Source organism: Morus notabilis, unplaced genomic scaffold (genome assembly GCF_000414095.1).
Source record: "Morus notabilis unplaced genomic scaffold, ASM41409v2 Scaffold382, whole genome shotgun sequence".
Classification (NCBI taxonomy): Eukaryota; Viridiplantae; Streptophyta; class Magnoliopsida; order Rosales; family Moraceae; genus Morus; species Morus notabilis.
Window position 1 is genome coordinate 289,563 of NW_010364200.1, and position 23,568 is coordinate 313,130.

Below are 23,568 nucleotides of genomic sequence, written 5' to 3' on the forward strand. Positions count from 1 at the left end.
AAAAAAAAAAAACATGATATTGTTTACACACAATTTGTTATATTTTTTGCAGTTAATTTTTTGATATTTAAAATATATTTTTCCTCTCTTTACTCTTATAAAAGTGATTTTTTTTGCATGCATTTCTATTTTTTTGTCAATGATCAAAATAATTTTCTTCAATTATACAAAAGACTATTCCATAACCGTCTCTTATGGCCGAATCGAAGGGACTTGACTTGCACGTCCCTACTTAATTTTTTTCTGTATATTTCTGTCATATCAAAAATTATCTTTACACATTTCTTTTACAGTGTTTATGTAGAACACTTCTCTAACTGCCACACAGCAGCAACTCTTTTTTTTTAATACTTTTTTATCTTTATTTTTTAATTATGTTTTGCTCTTTTCTAATATTCTTTCTTTTTTATTTTTTATTTTGCTGAGTACTATTTTATAGTTTAATCTATAAACGACTACATATGCATTCAATCTAACGTATACATTCAATCTAACATCTAAAATACACAACCAAGTGGACTTGACTCCTAATGAGGCTAGTCACATGTTGGCTCGTTCTCCTTCTTTTTTTCTTCTCTCTTTTTTGTGCTTTACCTCTTTCTTTTTTCTTTTTTTTTCTTTCTTCTTTTCTTTTACCTATTCTTTTTTTCCTTTTTCCTCTAATATTCTTTAATATTTCATTTTTTACAGTATCTTTCTTTAAAATTCATTCATTTTTTAAATTTTTAATTAAAATAATTCATTTCAAATATGTCTTTTTTAAAAAAAAAAACTCTTCTACAACTTTAATTCTTTTTTCTTTTTTTAAACTATTCCTCTTTTCCTCTTTATTTTTTTTTATTTTTTCCATCTTTTCTTTTCCTTATTGTCTTTTCTTTTTGTTTTTCTTCTAATATTTTTTGACAATTCATTTTTTTAAAATACTTTCTTTTTCTCACATTTTTTAATTAAAATAATTCCTTTCAAATTTCTCCTACTTAAGTTTTTTCTTAACAAAAATTCCTATATAACTTCAATTATTTTTTTGATATGATTTCTCAAAATATCTTTCTTTCTCTTACTCTAATTAATGGACTTAGTTTATAAGGCGACTATATATTTTAATGCGTGATCAAACTTATAAAGTTATTCTCTATGTGCATAGTAGTGGCTCAACTAGTTGCTCAGAAAAGACATAATGACATATTATTACCAAAAACAAATTAATATTAAGGGTTACAAATGATCCTTAAGGTTTACACTCAATTTCATTTTAATCGCTGACTTTTCAAACGTCTTGATGTTTTATTTTGTTTTAATTTCGGTCTTCTATCAACTAGGCATTAAAATTTGATAGAATCCGTGTAAATTAGAGTCTAAAATTAGAAACAGTCAAAATTTTGAGTCTATCTTGAAAATTAAAATTTGGTTTTATTTTTTTTTATTTTTTTAGTCTTTAAACTTTATATGTTTTTAATTTTAGCCAATAATTTCTATAGATTTTGTCAAATATATAACACTAAACTAATAGAAAGACCGAAACTGAAATAAAATAAAATCTCAATGACTAATTATGTGACGTTAAAAATTAAAGATTAAAATGAGATTGAGATTAAACCTGGAGGACTATTTATGAGATTAATAACTATTTCATTGTACGAAATAAAATAAAAATCGATGATAATACGCAGCAAGCACTTGGAACAATTTTCTTATTTTCCCCACCACCGAAAAGCAAAAAAACATAATATTATACATAAATATTCCGTAAATAAATAAATAAATTAAAGAAGGTTAGAGAGAGAATATGTGCTATAGTGAGTGAGATTGCCCCTGCGCTGCGCATCCTCCTATAAATATTGAAGCAAATGCCTCTCGTGTTTCGAATACAAACACCAAAAACAGCAGAGAAAAGCACTATCTGTTTCTGTTGTTCTCTTCTGTCTTCTCTGCTCTACCAAACTAAAAAAGGCTCCTTTGTAGGGTTTACCTTTTTCCATTGCTGAGAGAGAGAGAGAGAGAGAGAGAGAGAGAAAGGGATTTTCTAGAGAGAGAAAGTGAGGAGGGGTTTCATTCATCATTCGCTCAATGGATGCTTACGCTCTGCATTTGGCCATGGCGGCTCTCGTCGGAGCCTCCTTCGTGGCGGTTTCGGCCTACTATATGCACCGCAAAACCCTAACGCAGCTTCTGGAGTTTGCCAAAACGGTGGAGAGGGAGAGAGACGAGGACACCAACCACATCAACCACAACTCCGACGGCGATTCGCCCCAGCATTTGAAGAAGCGCCGTGGTGGCCACCACGCGCGGCGGAAGGTGAGTGGATATTACCGGCGAGGCTCGGCGTCGTTGCCCGACGTGACGGTGATTTCCGGTGGGATTGACGGCGGCGAGGAGAGGCGAAACGGTCCCGTGCCCATCGAAGGTATTCCCCCGGGGTTGCCGAGGCTCCACACGCTTCCTGAAGGTATGGATTCGGACTTGCCACCAGAGTGATACTGATGGCGATAGTAATTCTTCATTTGGATTTTAGTTTTCGTGCTTTAGCTTTCCGCCAAGACTGTTTTTTAGAATTATCAACGACTATGTGCCATGTATGTAATCGTATGTATTGGATTGGAATTTTAGTGCATTCCACGAATTGTTCCGGAGGGGAAACACTGTTTGGCAATCTTTTTTCTTTGGTGCTTTAATGCTAATTGGAGTCAAACTTTGTTGAGTTTAGTATTGTATTTGGTTTCTGTGTCATCGTCATCATAATTACCAAGAATATGACCTTGGAATTGGATAACCATTTCAACAACTAGTAAATGGTAATTATATTTTTGGGGTTTGATCATTTATCAACTATTGAAATACAACGCTGGGAACGTGCACAAGTTATAATATTTTTCCATTCAGGGAAAGCAGCTTTGCATGTTGGCGCGGCCAAGAGAAGTAGTGGCCTTCTGAGACCAACTTCCCCCAAGTCCCCTGTTGCAAGTGCTAGTGCCTTTGAGAGTGTAGAAGGTTCAGATGATGAAGATAATATGACCGATAACTCTAAGCTGGACACTTCGTATATCCACGCTAATGGAAATGCGGTTAGTTTATTTTGTAATTATAAGAAGAAATTATACTTTTACTGTTGATGAGGTAACATGGCGTGCCTGCATATTATCTTTTGTTAGGAAAAAAATTACTCTTTTCTCCTTTAGTTTTTTTTTTCTCTGAATTTAATTCGCAGGAGTTGTTTGTATTCAATTTTTTAGTTACTCTAGGAACTATTTGTTGATATGAGGGACTGTTTACATGTGCAGGTCCCAGAGTGTAAAAGCCTATATGAGAATTTACCAAATCACGTTAATGGAAATGGGGAACAAATTCCTATAGCTGCTTCAAGTATGATTCGATCTCATAGCGTCTCTGGTGACCTGCATGGTGTTCAGCCTGACCCAATTGCGGCTGATATTCTGAGGAAAGAGCCAGAACAAGAAACCTTTGCACGACTTAAGATTACGCCTACTGGTATTGATTGCTTGTCCTCCTTCCTTGACATGCACAGCTTGGCTGCATTTATCAATATAGTTCTGAGTTTCTTTTTAAAAAAAGAAAAAAAAGTTTATGTATCCACATAAAAAGTTGGGTATGTTTGAATCACAGGTAAATGTATTTCGTTCGTGGATGGTCCTTTTTTCTAATTCATTTCTCAGCTTCTGCAGAAGGTATTTGCTAATAAAATATAGTGCAAGATTGCACGTTTTAGCATACAAAGTAAACGACAAAGGATGAAGATTAAAATTTTAGGATAGTATACGAGCTTAAACTGCAGGATCAGTTTATTTTGGAATTGGCCACTCACCACCTTATGCCTGCATATGGATATGCATACATTTATGGGCCAATATCGAAAAATCTTTCTCTGCTTCTCCTTTCTCACATAATCTTGATACTTCTAGGAGTTGCTTTTAAAATTGATAGTCAGATACTGGATGTTGAGTATGATATTTTCTGGTTTTTTTGTCGATTTTTATTTCTACCAGAGGTACCATCACCTGATGAAGTGGAATCCTATGTGGTTCTACAAGAATGTCTTGAATTGAGAAAAAGATATCTGTTCAGAGAAGCAGTTGCTCCATGGGAGAAAGAAATTATATCTGACCCCAGCACACCAAAGCCTAATCCAGCTCCATTCTTTTATGCTCCCGAGGGAAAGTCTGATGTGAGTGTTAACATTTGGTTCTGGTATTCCATTCTACTACTGACTAATGTTTGTTTTTGAGTTCTATTTTTGTTCATTAAAACATCTGTTTTGTTGTGCAGCATTATTTTGAGATGCAAGATGGTGTCACTCATGTTTATGCAAATAAAGATTGTAAGGATCGGAGCCCTTCATTTCCATATCTGTCCGTTGTTGTTGGAAAACTCTCTTTCTATCTCATTTCTTTTTAAATTAAAAAAAAGGAAAAAAAATCTTCCAAAGGTTTTTTTTTTATTATTATTTTTTATTCACTTTCATTTATTTATCTTGTCTTTTTTTTTTTTGACAGCAAAAGAAGAGCTTTTCCCTCTTGCTGATGCCACAACCTTTTTCACTGATCTGCACCACATACTCCGAGTTATAGCAGCTGGGAACATCAGAACTTTATGCCATCACAGACTGAATCTTCTAGAACAAGTAAAGTTTCTATATTTAATTAATTCTTATTGTGTTACACAGTGTCACAGTTTCTTGACAATACGCTTATTTGTATACTGTTCAGAAATTCAATCTTCACTTGATGCTTAATGCGGATAGGGAATTTTTGGCTCAGAAAAGTGCTCCACATCGTGATTTTTATAATGTCAGGAAAGTTGATACACACGTTCATCACTCAGCGTGCATGAATCAGAAACATCTTTTGAGGTTTATAAAGTCAAAGCTGAGGAAAGAACCTGATGAGGTAATATAATCTGCTAATATGTTTTTGTTATCAAGTGTGGTTTTTTAGTTCTTATCTATTTCATGAATGCTGGGTGTATTTAACCTTGTTTAAACTTAACAAATTTCAAACCTGACATCTAAATATTTTTTTAGAAATTGGTTATAATTGGAACTTTCCTCTTTCGATTTTGGGGGAAGGCCCTGCATTTGAGATCAACTGATGCCTTGGTTTTCCTGTTTCTGTTTAGGTTGTAATATTTAGAGATGGAACATACTTGACCTTGAAAGAAGTTTTTGAGAGCTTGGATCTGACTGGGTAATTTCTTCTACTACCTCTTTGTTTATGACGAAAATGGATAAATATTTACTATTTATGATATCAATTTCTTCACGTATCTTTTATATTTATTTTTGCTCAGAAAGGTGATCTCTTTTCCAATCTGTTCTGGACAGGTATGACCTGAATGTTGATCTTCTGGATGTTCATGCAGACAAGAGCACATTTCATCGTTTTGATAAGTTTAATCTTAAATACAATCCCTGTGGTCAAAGTAGGCTCAGGGAGATTTTCCTTAAGCAGGATAATCTTATTCAAGGTATAATTATTTTGTTTTCTTGATTACATTTACACTGATAACGAGTTGATTTGGGCGTCATAAGTTTGCAAGTTTGGTTACACTATATAATTTTTTCTATGTGACTGATGTATCTGTATGCATCATAAGCATATTTATGTTAGAATTGAAGTAAATAAACGGCATGCATTAACTTTATTGTTCCTGTGAAAACATAATTAAAGAAAGCTGTAAGCAACAAGGATTTTTTCCCCAATATATTTTTGAAGAATAATAAAGAACGATAAAACTTAATTTAATAAATACATTCGCAATTGTAGTTTCTTTTATATCTTAGAATTTGTAAAATTGATTTGATTTTGATTTTTGATGGACTGGAACATTAGAGAAGATTAGTTTCTTTTATATGTTCTAATCTTGGACAATAACATGGCTGCATTATGCTGAATTTGTGAAGAGTTTTTTTTTTTTTCCCTTCAAAAGACCACATGTAGAATGCACTTCTTGTCCCATTCTATCTGGACATCTAAAAAGTTTTTGTGCAGTGGTTCTATATGGGAATTAGTTTCTATAAAGTGCAAGCAACGGGACAGTGTTCCTTTTTGTTTCTTAAAGAATAATATATAGTTAATACATTTTGCTGTTCTTCTTGCTTCTCTTGAATATATTGTTGATCATTCGTGTCATGGTGTATATACGGTTGACTGATTTGTGGTGTACTGCATCCCTATGAACAGGTCGTTTCCTTGCTGAGCTGACAAAGCAAGTTTTCTTGGATCTCTCTGCTAGCAAATATCAGGTACATTAATTGCTGTGCTATCTGCACTTTTTTTTTTTTTTTTTTTAAAAGAAAAAATATACCTTCTTTCTATAGTCCAATCCCATTAATGTCTATGTTAATGCGAAACTTTGGAATCCACTAGTCATAGACTCATATAGTTGATTCCCACACTGTATTTCGGGATAACATTTTTGGCTGAGTAGTTTTGATGGATGTTAAAGTTGAAACAGTTCTGCTCGTATATGGTTCTGCTGGTTCTTGTCATGAGACTATATAGTATGCTGGAGGCTTTTCCCAACTGTTGATAAGGATGTCAATTATATGCATTGAGAGTTACAATCATGTTTTAACATCTTATGCCAGTTCTGCATCATGGCATCTTTTGCAACAGATTGTAGAGATTTTTGACAAGGCTTTTAGGTTCTTAAATTAACTTTCCGTTTTTCTTTTTGAATGCATGTTGCCTTCAAATAGTCAAGCTGATGTATTCTCTCTTCCTTTTGCCATTCCACTGTGTAGCATATCTTTACCGTGCTTATCCCTCTGTTTCGCTCCATTTTGTTGTTGCAGATGGCTGAGTACCGGATATCAATATATGGTAGGAAGCAAAGTGAGTGGGACCAACTAGCCAGCTGGATAGTTAATAATGAATTGTACAGTGACAATGTTGTTTGGTTAATTCAGGTATTGGGAGAAAACTACACTATATAACTATATATAAATAGTGTGTGTGTGTGTGTGAGTTATATATATCTATATATTTATGTATTGTATGTGCATACCTTTCATGCACATTCATTTATCTGATAATAAAATAGATTTCGTAAAACATTTGTCCTTTTTTTTTTTTGGTGCTTTATACCATGTTAAAAGTTTTTAATTCACATTGCTTCCACTTTTAGACATCATGGAAGCTTTAATTTGTTCTGTATGAAATTCATTGCCTTTTGCCTGGACACCAGGTGAATTCTCTCAAATAATTTTGTGGCTCTTTGATTTTACCTTTTCGAGCTTAGTAGACTTTTTGGCTCTTTTACTTTAATGGAAATTGAGCCTTTCTGTTTAATGGGACGGCAACTGTTTAGTATGCTATCTGGTTCAGTCCTGATTATAAAGCATGTTGCATCTTTCAACGTTTAAGGTTGTTTCCCTTCTGTTTTTCCTTTTTTGGCATAATTAAATTTAGAACTTATATGGCATTGACTTAATTTTGGTGTTACTTTAAGAATTATTGTATTTCACTATTTCTTATTTGCTTTTTCCTCCTTTCAGCTTCCAAGACTATATAATATTTACAAGGAAATGGGAATAGTCACCTCTTTTCAGAATATTCTTGACAACATATTTATTCCTCTTTTTGAGGTCACCGTGGATCCAGATTCTCATCCTCAGTTGCATGTTTTCCTCAAACAGGTTTTCTATCTTTCGTTTACAATGTCCTGATTTCCAGTTTGGATGTTAGTTCAATTTCTTTACTTTTCTATCATTCGAAGTTGAAAGTCAACCTTATGTTATTGCTGTAAAGTTGCAATCTCTGTAGAATTGCTACAGTTGTGTTATGAAGGTGCTCTTTCCCATGCAAGTGCAAAAAAGTTATGTATATTTATGCTTTACTGAACTTGAGTGAACAATATTTGTTTTCAGTGGGTACTTATTCAGTTATTCTGGCTCGCTATCTTGGCTATCCACCACATCATCCAATTAATTTGTTTTGAACTTTCAGGTTGTTGGGTTAGATTTGGTCGATGATGAAAGCAAGCCTGAACGACGCCCGACAAAACACATGCCCACTCCATCTCAGTGGACCAACGCGTTCAATCCTGCCTTTTCGTACTATGTGTATTACTGTTATGCTAATCTCTATACCTTAAATAAGGTATTTTATGATTCGAATGTAGTGTTGTGTATTATACCACCACATAGGTTTGGGGTTTAGGGATCTCAGAATCTTGCTATGCTAACCTCTACGCCGCTTTTTAGGCTATCTTAATTTCGTATTTTTAACATGCAAATGCGTAATTGCTAGAGTAATGATGGAAGCATCTATGGACGCTTCTATATTTCTAGTGTGCTCGATCATTTTGCCAATAGTTTATAGTGGCTGGGTTCTGGGATCTTGAACTTTGATGTTGCTTTTGATCTGTCCTTTTAGTTTATTTGCTAGAGTCATCTCTTAAACACCTTGGTGTTGGTTTTCTTAGTCTGTAGCTCTGACTTTGGCTGTAGTTTCGGGATACTTTTGGCCTTCTCCCCACGTATCTCTGAAATGCTAACCATCTAGGTTTTATTTCCAGCTTCGTGAATCAAAGGGCATGACAACCATCAAATTTCGTCCACATTCTGGGGAGGTATTCAGCAATTTTCTCTTTTCATTCTTGCTTTGACGTATAGATGACTGTAATTGCGGTTCACACATGATATGTTTTCAGGCCGGTGACATAGACCACCTCGCTGCAACCTTTCTTACAGCTCATAACATTGCACATGGAATCAATTTGAGAAAATCTCCCGTTCTTCAGTATCTCTATTATCTGGCACAGGTTAGAAGAAAGGGGCCATTGTGCCAGTGTTTTATTAACTTAATTCTGTTGTGCAATTTCTTACTGTCTTCAATATTTTTCGGTTTTATCAGATTGGTCTTGCCATGTCTCCACTGAGCAACAACTCCTTATTTTTAGACTACCATCGGAATCCTTTCCCAATGTTTTTCTTACGAGGTCTCAATGTATCCCTTTCTACTGATGATCCTCTCCAAATCCACTTAACAAAAGAACCATTGGTTGAAGAGTATAGCATAGCAGCTTCTGTGAGTTCCTCTCTCTCTCTCTCACTACAATCAAAATGGTATCTTGCGGTTACCAGAGGTGAATTTACTGAGGTCATCCTCATCCTTTACAGGTCTGGAAGTTAAGTTCATGTGATCTGTGTGAAATTGCTCGTAATTCAGTTTACCAGTCAGGTTTTTCACACGCTCTTAAGGTACGTAATCATACTTATTTTTCTCTGTTGGGGATGTTGATAAATGAGGAAGTCCATTTGTGAAAGTGAAGCTTTTCCAAAGGAATAGTTCTATATGAGCTGGAACTTTGGGACAATATAGCTTATCTGTAGATTTTGAAGATTTATTGGCCTTGTGTTTATGTTGGTGTTAGTTTACAAATTCATCCCAAAAGCTTAAACTTTTAGGAGGTTGGTCAACAATAGATTTTATAATTTAAACCCTCCTCACCTCACATGTGGGTTGGACTACGGGTTTTGAGAGCCCGCTTGTTAAATAACAAGCTGAAACATATTAAAGACCCCACATGATGAAAAACTTAAAGAGGATATAGAGTGCAATTATAGAGGTTTGAACTCAAGACCTCCTTCTTACAATGTCAGTTTACCAATTAATTCCCAAAAAGCTTAACTTGTTCGAAGGTGGGCAACAATAGTTTTTATATCTCAACAGCTGCAGTTTTCCATTATTCTGTATATTGTGCCGGAAAATTCTAGCTGATTACAGAATGGGGATTGTGTCTGTAAAAAGATCATCTGTCTTCAACTCTTTGGATTTCAGATCTGGTTACTGGCCCTATTTTCTTCAAGACACTTGTATGCACTTACACAGATATATACATGGATAAGAATTGCATAGAGCAGGGGTCAACTAAAGCATGATTATGCAGTTTTAAACCTTTAGCAAATTGGATTATTGCAAGCTGCATAAGTAGAATTGGGTTTTTAATTTACTTTCCCAAGTTGGTTTTCCCAAGTAGGTTTTGCAATCTAAATTCATTGAAGCATTAACTCTTGTATTGAAGAAAAAGTTATGAGGCATTAACACGTTATGTATTTTTCTTGATCTGATCTCTCCTTTACAGTCCCACTGGATTGGGAAAGAGAATTACAAGAGAGGACCAGATGGGAATGATATCCACAAAACGAATGTGCCTCATATTCGGCTGGAATTTCGTGACACGGTATGGGTCCTATTTGTTGATTTTGATGGGACAGTTTTTCTGCTTGTAATTCGTAGTGTTTTCACCCCTTGTTCTTGCTCTCTGACTGCTTTTTCTCTCAAGTCTTTTTCTAGCTGTTAATTCTCATGCTTAGGGTTTCCTCTCCTTACTCTCACTGCTCTTTCTCTCCCTCCCTGGTTCTAGTCACTGTTTGTTCTTGTGTTTTTGTCATATTGCTGTCGACGCACGCGGATGCTATCCACTGGTGTTTTACTTTTTTCTTAGTTATGTATTTGTTGTTGAGAGAAATCCTCTAGGGAAATATTAAGAAGTAACACCATTGGATTATGGATTACAATGCTTGCAGATCTGGAGAGAGGAGATGCGACAAGTCTATCTGGGAAAGCCAATTATCCCTGAAGAAGTGGACAAGTGATATTTAAGCCAGGACAATATTGTAATTTCATTTTGAATGGACATGAACCTTGAACTGCTATGCCCTAAGGTGACTAATTTCTCATAGTGTAAAACGTTTTTTTGGAAGCTTTGATAGTTTTCGTTGAACATATTTGGCTAATCTCGGGTTTTGTCGCTTTCTGCAGGAAAACGAACTTGCACTCTGACCCATTCATGTCACACACAACATGTGCTAAACACCAATTGACCATGTGAACTGCGAGCCTTGGACTTGGAAGAATGTCAGATAAAAGTCCGTGAATGAGGTAGATCATGTATAGGATATAAGATTTAGATATACTGCTTCATCTCAGATGAGTTACGAGTCTTAAAATACAACAAAAAAGAAAGAAACGGTATGGCAAATAATTTTGTTTTAGGGTTATAATTTGTACGAATGAACTACTTCACAAGTTGAGTTATAATTATAATAATAATAATAATTATTATTATAGTCTTTTTTTTTGCTTGGGGGAGGGTGTCGCAAGTAATCGAGTGGTGTGTTTGCGTCAGTTATATGTAATATTTCCCAATACATAACTTACTAATGGCAAGAAGGGGAAAAATCTCTCTTGCTTCATCAAGTTTTGACTCCTTGTTCCGAATGAAATGAGAGGATTGTTCGTATTATACATAATATTTTCCAGTTGGCCTGTGTAAAATCTGTTGGTGCTACATCTTTGGTAATACTTTTATTTAGCAATCGTAGTTTAGTCACACAGCGGAGATTTCTTCACTTCAAAAGGTCCACATAAGGCTATGTTTAGTGAGTGAGAGAATAAGGTAAATAATTTGGATGAGGATGAATTTTGTATTGGTATGGGTTCTCTTCTTATTGTGTTTAGCGTGGATTCTTTGATCAATTCCTCGAGATCATTACACAACATATGTGTATTGTAAACATGCATTTGCCTCCTCTTTAGTGCTCAAACTATCCGATTTCATACTTGCTAATCTCGAATTGTAAATCCCTAATCTTCCTTGTAATTATAAGCAGCTTCGATTACATACTCTGAACTAATTATGCAGTTAAAAAGAAGTGTATAATATTCTCGTCTTTTTTTTTGTTCAAACGCCCCTAAGCTTGCTCATTTGTAATTTTGTCCATGTCTAGCTTGATATAGCCGCACTACATCTCATGAACTTTCTTAATCTCAATTACAATCACGAAGAAAATTAAAAAACTGCATAATAATTTCAACTTTCATTAGAGCTATAAAGATGTGGAGCTTTCTCACACATTATAAAGTCTAGTAATTAAATATTAAAATTTTAAAAAAATGATTCCAGATTTTATATTTTTTGAAGCAACTAAAATGAAAATAAAAAACAATTTCAAGATCTTAATAATAGTCATAGGAGATAGGACTATAAAGTCTTATACTCAATTAACTCTTAGTCGTGTTAAATCAGCAACTCTTACTAACTTGGATCACAAGAATTACACAAGCTAAAGCTCAATAAATAGAAGTTACTAATCTCCAATATACGCAATGGCACCATTTATTAGCTTATAAACTTCTTTTGCATCCAATTTATCAAAAATCGCACGTGCAATGTCGGTAGCTAGTCACCTGGGATGGACAGGCAGCCAACCATCGTAATATAACATTATTCCATTCAGAATGTCGTGATAAACATAATGCTGATAATATTATTAAGAGAATTGTAAGTGTGATTAAAGATTTCGACATACGAGATTAAATTATTTCCATCACTCTATATAAAGCCTCAGCTAGTACAAGGGTGGTTCCTATGCTCAAGAGTATTATAAACTAATAAACCGGTAGAATTTTGTTACATTAAAGGTGTGCATTTATATAATCAACTTCATTGTCGAATTAGGTATGGATTTGGTAAGAACTACAATTAATAATAGTCAAGATGCCCTTTTTTGGATTGCATTATTGAATTTGGGAGGTATTGTAAAGCATAAAATATGAAGCCTCGAAAGTTTAGACTTGATATGCTTGTTACACGAGGTTCAACTTATTTGATGTTAAAGCATGCATTAGTGTATAAAAATGTTATCATTGTGTTTTACAAAACAAAAAATCTAGAATGTCGCAAGAATATGACTAGTTCATTGCCAAATGAATTGTGAATTTTTTGAAAGTTTTTTGTGATTTTACTATTTTATTATCCGATGTTAATTATCTTACTTCTCTATTGGTGTTGCATCAAATTGTTGAGATTATAACGTTGTTTTGGAACGTACAGAGGAGATCAATTATTCAAATGCATGGTAGAAGTGATAAGAGCAAAGCTTAGAAAATATTGGTTCGAAATTCTTCTTTTGTATTGTTTGGCTTTTACTTTGGATAGTATACAAATTATTCGGTCTTGTAAACATTCTTCCTCATGTTGGTGTGCATTTGAGTATAGATTATCCACATATTACTAACACACATGAGAAATTGTACGAGGTTTATGCCATTTATGAAAACAACTTGACTCAACAAACGCAACTTGGAATTATATTACTTCTCAGCGAAGTAGTTCTAGCTCATCATTAATTCAAGTTGTGTGCCTCCGTCATCAACACCGATGATAATGCAATACAAGGACTTATTCATTAGGTTTAGAAATTGTTGAGATGTTAATATATCTAAGAGATTGGGAACATACATTTCAGTGAACGCAGCATACATCCGGCAATAAAGATCTAATGCACTTATTTGAAAACTTATTCATCAACGATTTATGTTTCCGAGACTGGAAGTAGTGTAGGCAACTTTATCTCTTTTAATAACTATTTTTTTTCGCATGGTTTTATTCTAATGGTCTTTTCTTGGGTACGGTATCTAAAGAACTGTCGTTTATGGATTTTGAAATTTTGTGTCTTTTCTTTTGTAATATGAAATTCCTAATTTTATGTAATTTTTTTTATTATTGGGAACCGGTAAATTGCTGCTCAATGTGAAATTGTAATTTAGCGTAACCTAACAAACTATGGATCATAGTTTGTCATAATTTGGCAGACTATGGGTCATAGTCTATCAGTCTAACAGACTATGGATCATAGTCTGACAGGTTATAACCGGCACCGGCAACCGGAGACCCGTGGCTAACATAAATTGTGAGACTATGGGTCATAGTCTGATGGACTATGGCCAATGCCGGCAACCAGAGACCTACGGCCGGCATAACCTGTCAGGCTATGGGTTATAGTCTGGCAGACTATGAGATATAGTATGGCAGACTATGAGATATAGTCTGTGACAGACTATGGGTCATAGTCTGGCACATTATGGATCATATAGCCTGACAGATTATGGCCGGCGCTGGCCACCGAAGACCCACTGGCCATGACTGGAGACTCCGCCAGCCGACAACTGGAGGTCCCGGCGGCAGCCAGCCGGGGACCGAAGATGCCGCCGGGATCTTTTAAATTAGCAATACATCATTAAGGGTATTTTGGTAATCTATTAATGGGCCATTTGATTAATTGTAATTTAAAGAGGTAGAAATAAAAAAGCTAATATTTGCGGGGTTAATCATAAGTTGATGTAACATTTTGAGGGGGTAGTTGTAAAAATTACCGTCCTATTATTGAAGTAGAAGACTGAGGAGCAGAAGGCCCTATTTCAACTATTAATGAACTTAAAGAAGATTTGATTATTGGACCTCTTATTCATCTGCCCTTTAATGTTAAGCTAGCTTCTAATTGGACACTTCAATATCTTTAATTTCTTTTAGGTGGCATTTGCAAAGTAAGTATTCCAAATATTTAATCTATTTTGACTTGGACATTTTAGGTGGCATTTGCAAAGTAAGTATTCCAAATATTTAATCTATTTTGACTTGGACATTTTAGGTGGCATTTGCAAAGTAAGTATTCCAAATATTTAATCTATTTTGACTTGGAAATTAAAAGTAATAATAAGAAAAATTATATGGCAAGGCACCCCACCACAAGAGTTATCCACCTTAATTTTATAATGCAAATTAGAAGACATTTATGAGGTGGATGTAACAGTACAATCTAAAAAATCCTCAAAGTATCCATGATCCGTCCTATTCATCCCCATATAATATATACACCGTCTGATTTAAATTTAATAGCCGCGATCAATACCATAGTGAGTGATCCTACCTAGAATGTCCTGTTATTAAACTCCACGGTTTATTAGCTAAAGTCAACTAATCGAATTTGAACATATTATCATCCCAGTTCAGAAGCTGTCCTCTAAGGAAATATTGCGTCTAATATTACCATCTATCTAATTTGAAAGTGTTATTTCGGTTTTTCTGTCATAGGATTATTTCATAATGGTGCATGTTATTTAATATCAATATCATGGTCAAATATACACAAAACTCACGAAATTTTTATGTACCAAAAAAATAATAAATCGAAAAATTTTGCAAAAGATGAAAAGATCCAAAAGACAAGGCAAAAGATTCTCTGGACAGTAATAATCGGCCATACTCTTGCTGCTTTTAAACTTTAAAACCATGTTCTAAGTTTCTAACTACTCCTCAGTGGTGCAGAGATTTTGCACCCCGTAACCACACTAGTTATTACTCTTACAAGAATAAATAAATTAATATTACAAGTTATTCCTAGAAAGTGATACTTCTCCTTGTCAAGTATCAATTTGTCTTCATTCCTTGTTAGTATTATCAACATGTCAGAGCCACCTAATCAAATCAAACAAGAATCCCTCATAGCTGTTCTGTAAACCGCTTTAAGGGTCAAGCTAATTAGAACTCAGAAAGTGGAGGAGCTAAAAGAAACACTGAATTACAGAAGAAAAACTCACATGTATAACTTGAACGAACCGCTTATCCAAGAAGTAGAAGAGCAACAACAACAACCTTGTAATTCTCAAACACATTCTTTCCCATCGACTCTCATCAGATATCTATATGTTGCTCACTTCTTGGCCAGATGGGGTGCCAGGTTTGTTTGTGTGTGCCTATACATATAGTCTATATATATATACACACACACACCCACACATATATATATATATATATGTACTTTTTGAGTTATTTCCCTTTAGTATTCTTCAGTTCCTTATAGTTCTTATCAGGTTTAATGTTATGATCACGGATGGTTATTTCATTTCCTAATATGGCTTTGTTTGTTCTCAAAAGCGGTAGAAAATCCAGCATTTGAAGGGGCTTATGCTTTTTTTTTTTGTGGCGTTTTAATCAGGATGTGGGAATTCTCAGTTGGGTTGTACATGATAAGCCTTTGGCCAGACTCTTTGTTATTTGCTGCTATTTATGGTGTGGTGGAATCTGCCTCTACTGCACTATTTGGACCCATTCTTGGACAATTGGTGGATAGATTGACATATAAAAAGGTCTCAAAAAATGCCAATTTTTAGTTGTTCATTTAGTATTTTATATCATGTTGCAAGCTTTTTCTCGGCTTTAGTTCTATTCTTCTCTCTAGTGGTTCTACGTCTATATCTTGGTTCTTTTTTCTCCCTGGATTCTCTTTTCTTTCTTAGTCCTAAATCAAATTTACATATAAAATTGTACTTGGCAGGTTCTCCAACTTTGGTTGGTAACACAAAATCTCTCTTTCATAGTTGCTGGAGGCGCTGTGGTGGCATTAATTGTTTACTCAACGTTGAAGTTGGAGAACTTCAGTGGATTCGTTTTTCTTGTGATATTAACAAACATCTCTGGAGCAATTGGAGTGCTTTCCACTCTTGCCGGCACCATCCTAATCGAAAGAGAGTGGTAATCGGAAAGAACTCGAACCTTGTTCATACTATTCTACTCGTCGAGCTTACATGAATTCCTAACATCACCCGAAAGACTCACATTTTAAGGATAATGACAAAAACCTCTTATGTGTTTAATCAAAATGATGCGTATCACCCGATGTTTGCAGGAATGCAGCATCTAACCCTATATTCTACAAATCGTGTTTGGGGATGGTTTTTACACAATTTACCAGGACAGGTTTTAAAGCGATTAGTAGAATGCAAGAGATAGTCTTAACACAATTTATAGAACTTAAAAAATGTAGGAAACAGATGCAGCGTAAACATAGGATGAAATGCAACATTTCAATAAAACATAGAGAATCCCGTATTATAACGTGTTCAACTCATGATCTTGAAAATGACAACATGTATATATGTTTCATTAATTCAATGTTCATAATGAATTAGGATTGTGGTGATATCAGAAGGGCATTCGCCCGACCATCTAACGAAGATGAACTCGGTCATCAGACGCATTGATCTCACTTGCAAGCTATGTGCTCCTGTGGTTACTGGCTTCATTATCAGTTTTGTGTCACTAAAAGCTTCCGCTCTGACCTTGGTTCTATGGAATACTATATCAGTTTGGATGGAATATTGGCTTTTCATCTCCGTGTATAACGGGATTCCAGCTTTAGAACAAAGTAGCCAGAGGAGGGCCTCGAGAATATCTTCACAAAGTGATAGTGAAGATAGAAAATCCGTTTCTCATCGGCAGAGAAAAAGTTTTCTTTCTCATGACCAGGACAGTGCAGAAGTGATGGAGGAAAGTTTCATAACAAAAGTTACTAAATTGGTTTCAAATGTTCCATATCTTAATGCATGGAGAGTATATTTGCAGGAAGATGTTGTATTTCCTGGAATAGCTCTGGCTTTGTTATATTTCACTGTTCTCAGGTGAAACCTTTTTCTTTTCTTATTAGCTGAAGGAAAACAATATATAGTTTCATAATATATCATAAAACTAAAATATAACTTGTTATATGTAAAAGAAAGGGACAAAATTTTGTTAATTTATGATTAAATTTCTCATGATGTGTATTATAGTTCTTGGCTGAAATCTATAAAAACAACAATTTTTATAAGGGGGAATGAGTATAAACAACTAAAAAGTTCTACCACTGGGACATTTAAGTATATCCCACAAACTTCCCTCTGATCAACATGAGTTTGTGGTTTTTCTTGTGGCTTTTCATTCACTTACTAAATGGTTCATGTGTGTTTTAGTTTTGGAACATTAATGACAGCTACCCTAGAATGGGAAGGGATACCAGCGTTTGTCATCGGAATAGCGCGCGGTATTAGCGCCGTGATCGGCATTGCTGCAACACTCGTGTACCCAATTTTGCAGTCTCGTATTTTAACACTTAGAACAGGACTCTGGTCTATTTGGTCTCAGGTAAAAACTTCACCACACATAAAAAAGCACTTCAGAGTGATTGTCGTGAATAAATTTTAGTAATTTCTTGTTCATTTTTCCTAAAGACAACTAAGAAATGTCTTCTTGGCTTGGTTCACATGTAGTGGATCTGCCTCCTGGTTTGTGTGGCTTCAATATGGGCTCAAAATAGCATCATATCTGCGAATATGCTGATGGCAGGAGTGGCATTATCTCGGCTTGGGTTGTGGTCTTTTGACTTATCTGTAATTCAACAAATGCAAGTAAGAGGAAAAATAATAATAATAATAATAATTAAAAAAAAACACTTGTGTGTCAAAGTAGAACACTATTCTTACCGTTAGATTTTCAGAAATATTAACAATAGACAATTGGTTCGTAGTTTAAACCATATTTTCGACCTTTTTTGTATAGTATATTTTCTCACAATGATTTAGATTTTATTTGTGATAAAATTAGAACTACTCTTTTTGACACTAATAAAAATGATAACCATAATACATTAAGGGTATTAAGTTAGTAAAAATAAAAGTGCATAAACACAAAGGATTAGATTGAAAAACGGAAGAATAATAAACTAGACCAGCAGACTAGAATTACACATAAATTTAAACAAAAGAACTAGATAATTAGATCAACATGAAAATAAAATAAAAGGACATGGTAACTGGATTAATTAGAAAATAAAAGAACATGATCGGATAACTGAATTAATCAACTAAAAGAAATGAAAATAAAACATGGAGCAGTTCATAGAATTGGAAAATAATATTAAATAAATGACAGATAATAAATTACATTAAATGTAAAAATTCTGAAAAGGAAAGAGACAATAGCTAAATGAAACAAGCATGAATTAGATTATGAATAGCTTTTATTATAAAGACATATTTTAAGTGTAAATAACACGCATAACTGAAAATTTAGGCTTTGTAGCTCAATAGCTTTTAGATTAGGATCTTGATCTTATTTGATATCTACAGGGACTTTTTGATTGTTTAGAATAAGAAAGAAAGAAAGAGATATATGTATCTAGGACTTAGACGGTTGATATACTTGGCTGAAATTTGAAGATGGAAGGAAGAGTGAAAGGAGAAGAAAGAACTAAAGGGGAGTGAAAGTTTACTGATTTTTCTTTTTGGTTGATTGTATCTTGTTTCTCTAAAATGACTGAGTATTTATAGACTTCTTACCCTTAGAAACTTCTAAAGCCAATCTCTTGATTTGTATAGTGGTTTTCTTGAAGCTGATAAGGTTTTGCATGCCCTTTGCCAACTGTTATTGAGGCTGATTAGGTGTCAAACACCATTTGACACTTATTTTTTAGACTGGTTAGGTGTTGAACGGCATTTGACACTTGTTCTTTGAGTTGTGTAGCTATTGAATGGTTGTTTGAAACCTGATTTTTTGTTGTCTAGCCAATAGCCCTTTAAAATATTTAATTTTATTCAGCAACTAACACTTTTGAACCCTATTGTGGTTGTCCTTTTACAGCTGTTAGTTATAAGCTTTTCTAAACTAATCTTAGTAATAACTTGAATTTTAGTTTAAAAAATTTGACAACTAAAAAAGCTATTAAAAGGTGCTGGTTGCTAAAGAAAATCAAGTATTTTAAACTATCAACTTGACAATAAAAATCATGTTTCAAACAACTTTTCAACAACTGGATAGCATCAAGAATAAGTGTCAAAGTGTCGAATGATGTTTGACACCTAACCAGCCTCAATGATAACTGTAAGGCATGCAAAATCTGATCAAATTCAAGAAATCCACTATATAAATCAAGAGGTTGGTTTTAGATATTCCTAAGGGCAAGAAGTCTATAAATACTTGGTTATTTAGAGAAATAAGACACAGCCAGTGAGAGAAAAATCAACATACTTTTATTCACCTCGAGTCCCTTTTATAGTTGTTTCTTCTCCTTTTCCTCTTCCTTCCATCTTCAAATTTCAGCTAACTTGTAAATGACTGGATTGGAATAAACTCTAGTTAAAAGTTATCTCATGAATTGGACAAAAAAGTCCTTTAAAATGTTCGCTAAACACAGCATTAAAATTTCATTTTATACAGTCCTCCCTAATCATGCGCACTAAATAGGCCCATGTTGTACTATTAGGCTGGTTCTTGATGAATGAATGATCGGAGACAAAACCCTATTCATATTTATTCGTGTATACCTAACTAGTTTCACTTCTTCCTCTTCTTTTGTTTTTGGTTTTTTGCCACATTTGAAAGGATTATGTTCCGGAGTCGGATCGTTGTGTGGTAGGAGGTGTTCAGAACTCTCTTCAATCGAGCATGGATTTGATGGGTTATGTCATGGGAATACTCATCTCGAATCCACAGGTAATTTTGCATGTTTATGAACATCACACACCCTTTTGCTTCAAACATTTAGTAACATTTTTTGAACAGTTGCTCATGCTATAATATGTTTGATCAGGATTTCTGGATATTGATATTGATATCCTTCGGTGTGGTAACATTGGCTGCATTGCTCTACACTTGTCATGTTTACACAATAAGGAAGCACCTCTTTCACTTTGAGAAGCTAATTTTGTGGGTCCAATGCTTGCTTCACTAGGCCACGTGGAAATGCACTACTTAGTTGATATAAGTGAATATGTTATGATTAATTTATGTATCCTATGATTGTCACCCCAAATTACTGTTGTTAGAGATTAATTTCTTGACAGTTAAAACAATTTTCATTTATCAAGGTAAGAAAAAATCTTTTCCTTTCAAACCAAGGTAAGAAAAAAGTTTTTGATTATAAATCAATCAACCATAAATCTTTCAAGGAAAATTCAAACCAAGTAAACTTGACCTTCCAAATATTAACTTCTGCATAGTCATTGTTCTTTGATTTATTTTGTTGAAAGAAGGAAAACAAATTCCGCTAGCTTAATGATCAAGAAACCCATAATCCAAGATATATATATATATATATCGATGTATTTGTGGGGTTGGAATCAACATCTAAGAATACGAAGGACTTTGATTATTTATCGTTATTTTGGTTGCTATATATATATATATATATATATATCTTTATATGCACTATGTTTTTATGGATACAATAAAATGCAGCACTACTCGAGAGTACCATTCTGCATTAATCCTACATATTATTGAGGGTCTCGAAGCTATAGCTGATAGTTTGAGTTTTCTCAGACAAAAAATAGAAAAAGAAAAAAACATATTATTGGGCTGGGATCAGAGATCGTTGGGAGGAGTCAGTGCTGCAAACAGTGGGCATAGTGTATTATTGGTCTGAGGACGATGGCAGAAAACAGTGGGCATAGTGAGGCTTTGTTTAAGAGAAAAAAAAACCCCTGTTGGTGTCCGATTGGGGCTTTCATCAAAGGAGAAAGAGGGAAAATATGCCAAGATTTGAGATGAATTAAAGTTAATAAGTCAATAGTTTATATAAGTTAATAAATAGGCCAAACTACTGTTTTCGTCCATAACTAGTCTGGTTATGAACCATAACTTGACAAGTTATTGTCCATAATTGTCCATAACTTGTCTGGTTATGAACTATAACTTGACAAGTTTATCCATAACTTATCTGGTTATGAACCATAACTTGACAAGTTATGGCCTATTAATGTCTATAACTAAAAATTGGCATATATACTTTCTTAAGCTTTTCATATTGACCTATTTTCTATTATTTCCCTTCATCAAACCCAACAAGAAGACTGAAGATTGAGTCCACGAAGGCCATGAACTTGGACACAGGCCCAGTTAATTGAGCCCAATGAACAGAATCGGCTTGATTAAAGTAATACAGGCAGCCCAATTACGAGAGGCCGCTAGCGCAGTCGAGCCATACCATAGATGGTGAGTCGATCCCTCTCGGGAGTTCATCTTCACTCCGCAACAATAGGCCTAAAACTGCCCATGGTCTCAGATGATCCCTCAGTGAACGTGCGAAGACAGGTGTCAGTGCCCAAACTATCCCGCTACTTACGTGTCTTAGTGAGTGGATAGATCCACGACTTGAGAGAATGGAGGGATCCTATCTATAAATAGAGGTAGCAGACCCAGCAATAGTGTTGTCAAACATGCCGTACTGGGCCGGCACGGCACGCTTGACCCCAGGCCCATTACGAGTTTGGGCCATGCCTGGGCCGGGCCTGAGAAGAAAAACTCAGGCCCAGTCCAAGCCCTTGGCCCTAGTCCATAAGGGCCAGGGCCGGGCCTGGGCCCAGGCCCTTCACGGGCCGGCCCCGGCCCTTGTATTTTTTTTAAATTTAATTAAAAAAATATATCATATGCCCCAAAATATGTGATTTTATTGAATTGACGTAATAGGAGTACACATAAATGATTGCTTCGTTAAAAACCTTGCTAAGTAAAACCCGTGGGGAGATCGGGACAAAACCTTAACAAAGGAAAAAAGAGTGCAGTAGCTAGGAATAGTAAATTACAAACTTAAGTGCTTCCAGAAGATTCTGTTATTTCTAAGTTAGAAAAATATTCTTGCATCGAATCATTTGTGTATTGTTGTTTTCGTCTTCTCGCATCTTCCCAGTCTTTAACGCACATTAGTCCCTCCAAGATATCTGGATGCATTCTGCTTCTCTTCTCGTCAAGAATTCGGTTGCTTGCGCTAAAAGCTTGCTCCGATGCTACCGTTGACACTGGAGTTGTAAAAATGTCATGAGCTATTATGGACAGTGTTGGAAAACGATCGGTCTTGCTCTTCCACCACTGTAAGGTGTCTAGTTTGTCGTCATCGATTACAAAATTTGCTTCAAAATATTTGACTAGTTCCGTAGACGCTTGTGTTAAGGATGATCCTGTCGTTTTCTCATTCTTCTTCAAGAAACTCCACGACGATCCTTTAGGTCCCGAACTGGTAGTTGACGACAAAGTTCCTGTTGGGAATAGTGTCATAGAAGCATGAGATGTAATAAGATATTTATTATTTAATTAATAAAAAAGTTTATTCATCATTTTATGTGCATATATTTATGAATATTTTATGAATATCAAATGAAAATTCCGTGATTGTTTATGTAACCTTAAACATAGTATATAAGTGTTATATACGAGATGATAGTGTTTAAGGATAATAATAAAAAACATTGTTCATGATGAATTTAATTAAAGTTTGGAATTTTTAATTAAAACATTATTAATACATGTCATTCCCATTTAGAATGGAACGGTGTTATCCGCACTGTTAATATGGCGAGATATTGAATGAGTGTATTTCGCATAATAAGATTATGTGGAACAAGGACACAGACACAATATGAATTTCTAATAATTTCTGTTAAGCATAGAAATTCTAATTGAGTCTACTGATGGTCATATATAGGATGATCTTAATCCTGAGTTCTTAACAAACTTTTATTTATGGATTTATGTCTTTTGATTTATTCGGTATGGATTCTGAGACCCTGAATCCTATTCCTTGTATTTTGGAGACATAATGAAATAGGTAGCTGAGAATTTTATTATACAAGATGGAATCCATTCCTTCTTGAGAAAAAAGTAGATAAATAATTCTCTTAAGTGTTGATTCGGTACTTGGATTAGTAAGAGCGCTCTGGTTCATGAATGTGTTTTATGAATCACTATCCATTAGAGAATCAATGGTACTCAAGGATGAAGATATAATTAGAGAGGTTAACGGATTTTACCTGACTCTAATTATGAATTATTTATGGAGGATTGATCTATATGTAATGACTATATCAAATGAATACTTCACAGTTTAGAAGTAATTAATGTCTATAATTTTGAGAGTGTGATTCCAAGTTTATAGTGGAGTAACTATTGGAATTAATA

The 23,568-nt window shown here is 34.6% G+C and overlaps 2 protein-coding genes across 3 annotated transcripts; both read left to right on the forward strand.

Moving 5' to 3' along the window:
• The first annotated feature begins 1,892 nt into the window (after positions 1–1,892).
• Positions 1,893–11,257, forward strand: LOC21399439 (AMP deaminase). Of its 2 annotated transcripts, none has more exons than XM_010105946.2 (20): positions 1,893–2,446; positions 2,881–3,062; positions 3,279–3,486; positions 4,002–4,180; positions 4,282–4,333; positions 4,509–4,636; positions 4,722–4,901; positions 5,131–5,198; positions 5,336–5,478; positions 6,195–6,256; positions 6,809–6,922; positions 7,511–7,651; positions 7,962–8,114; positions 8,533–8,586; positions 8,668–8,778; positions 8,871–9,044; positions 9,137–9,217; positions 10,102–10,200; positions 10,547–10,684; positions 10,782–11,257. In XM_010105946.2, the coding sequence occupies exons 1-19, from the start codon at positions 2,068–2,070 to the stop codon at positions 10,613–10,615; spliced, it is 2,577 nt and encodes an 858-aa protein (XP_010104248.1). In that variant the 5' UTR covers positions 1,893–2,067; the 3' UTR covers positions 10,616–10,684; positions 10,782–11,257. The 2 variants fall into 2 exon arrangements, with proteins under 2 accessions (XP_010104248.1, XP_024026427.1); XM_024170659.1 differs by having other exon boundaries at positions 2,890–3,062.
• Positions 11,258–15,383: 4,126 nt separating this feature from the next.
• Positions 15,384–20,422, forward strand: LOC21399440 (solute carrier family 40 member 2). The gene is made up of 8 exons (XM_010105947.2): positions 15,384–15,541; positions 15,800–15,950; positions 16,139–16,335; positions 16,773–17,261; positions 17,592–17,763; positions 17,889–18,026; positions 19,999–20,109; positions 20,207–20,422. Exons 1-8 carry the CDS (start codon positions 15,402–15,404, stop codon positions 20,345–20,347), a joined length of 1,539 nt encoding a protein of 512 aa, XP_010104249.1. The 5' UTR covers positions 15,384–15,401; the 3' UTR covers positions 20,348–20,422.
• Positions 20,423–23,568: the final 3,146 nt, after the last annotated feature.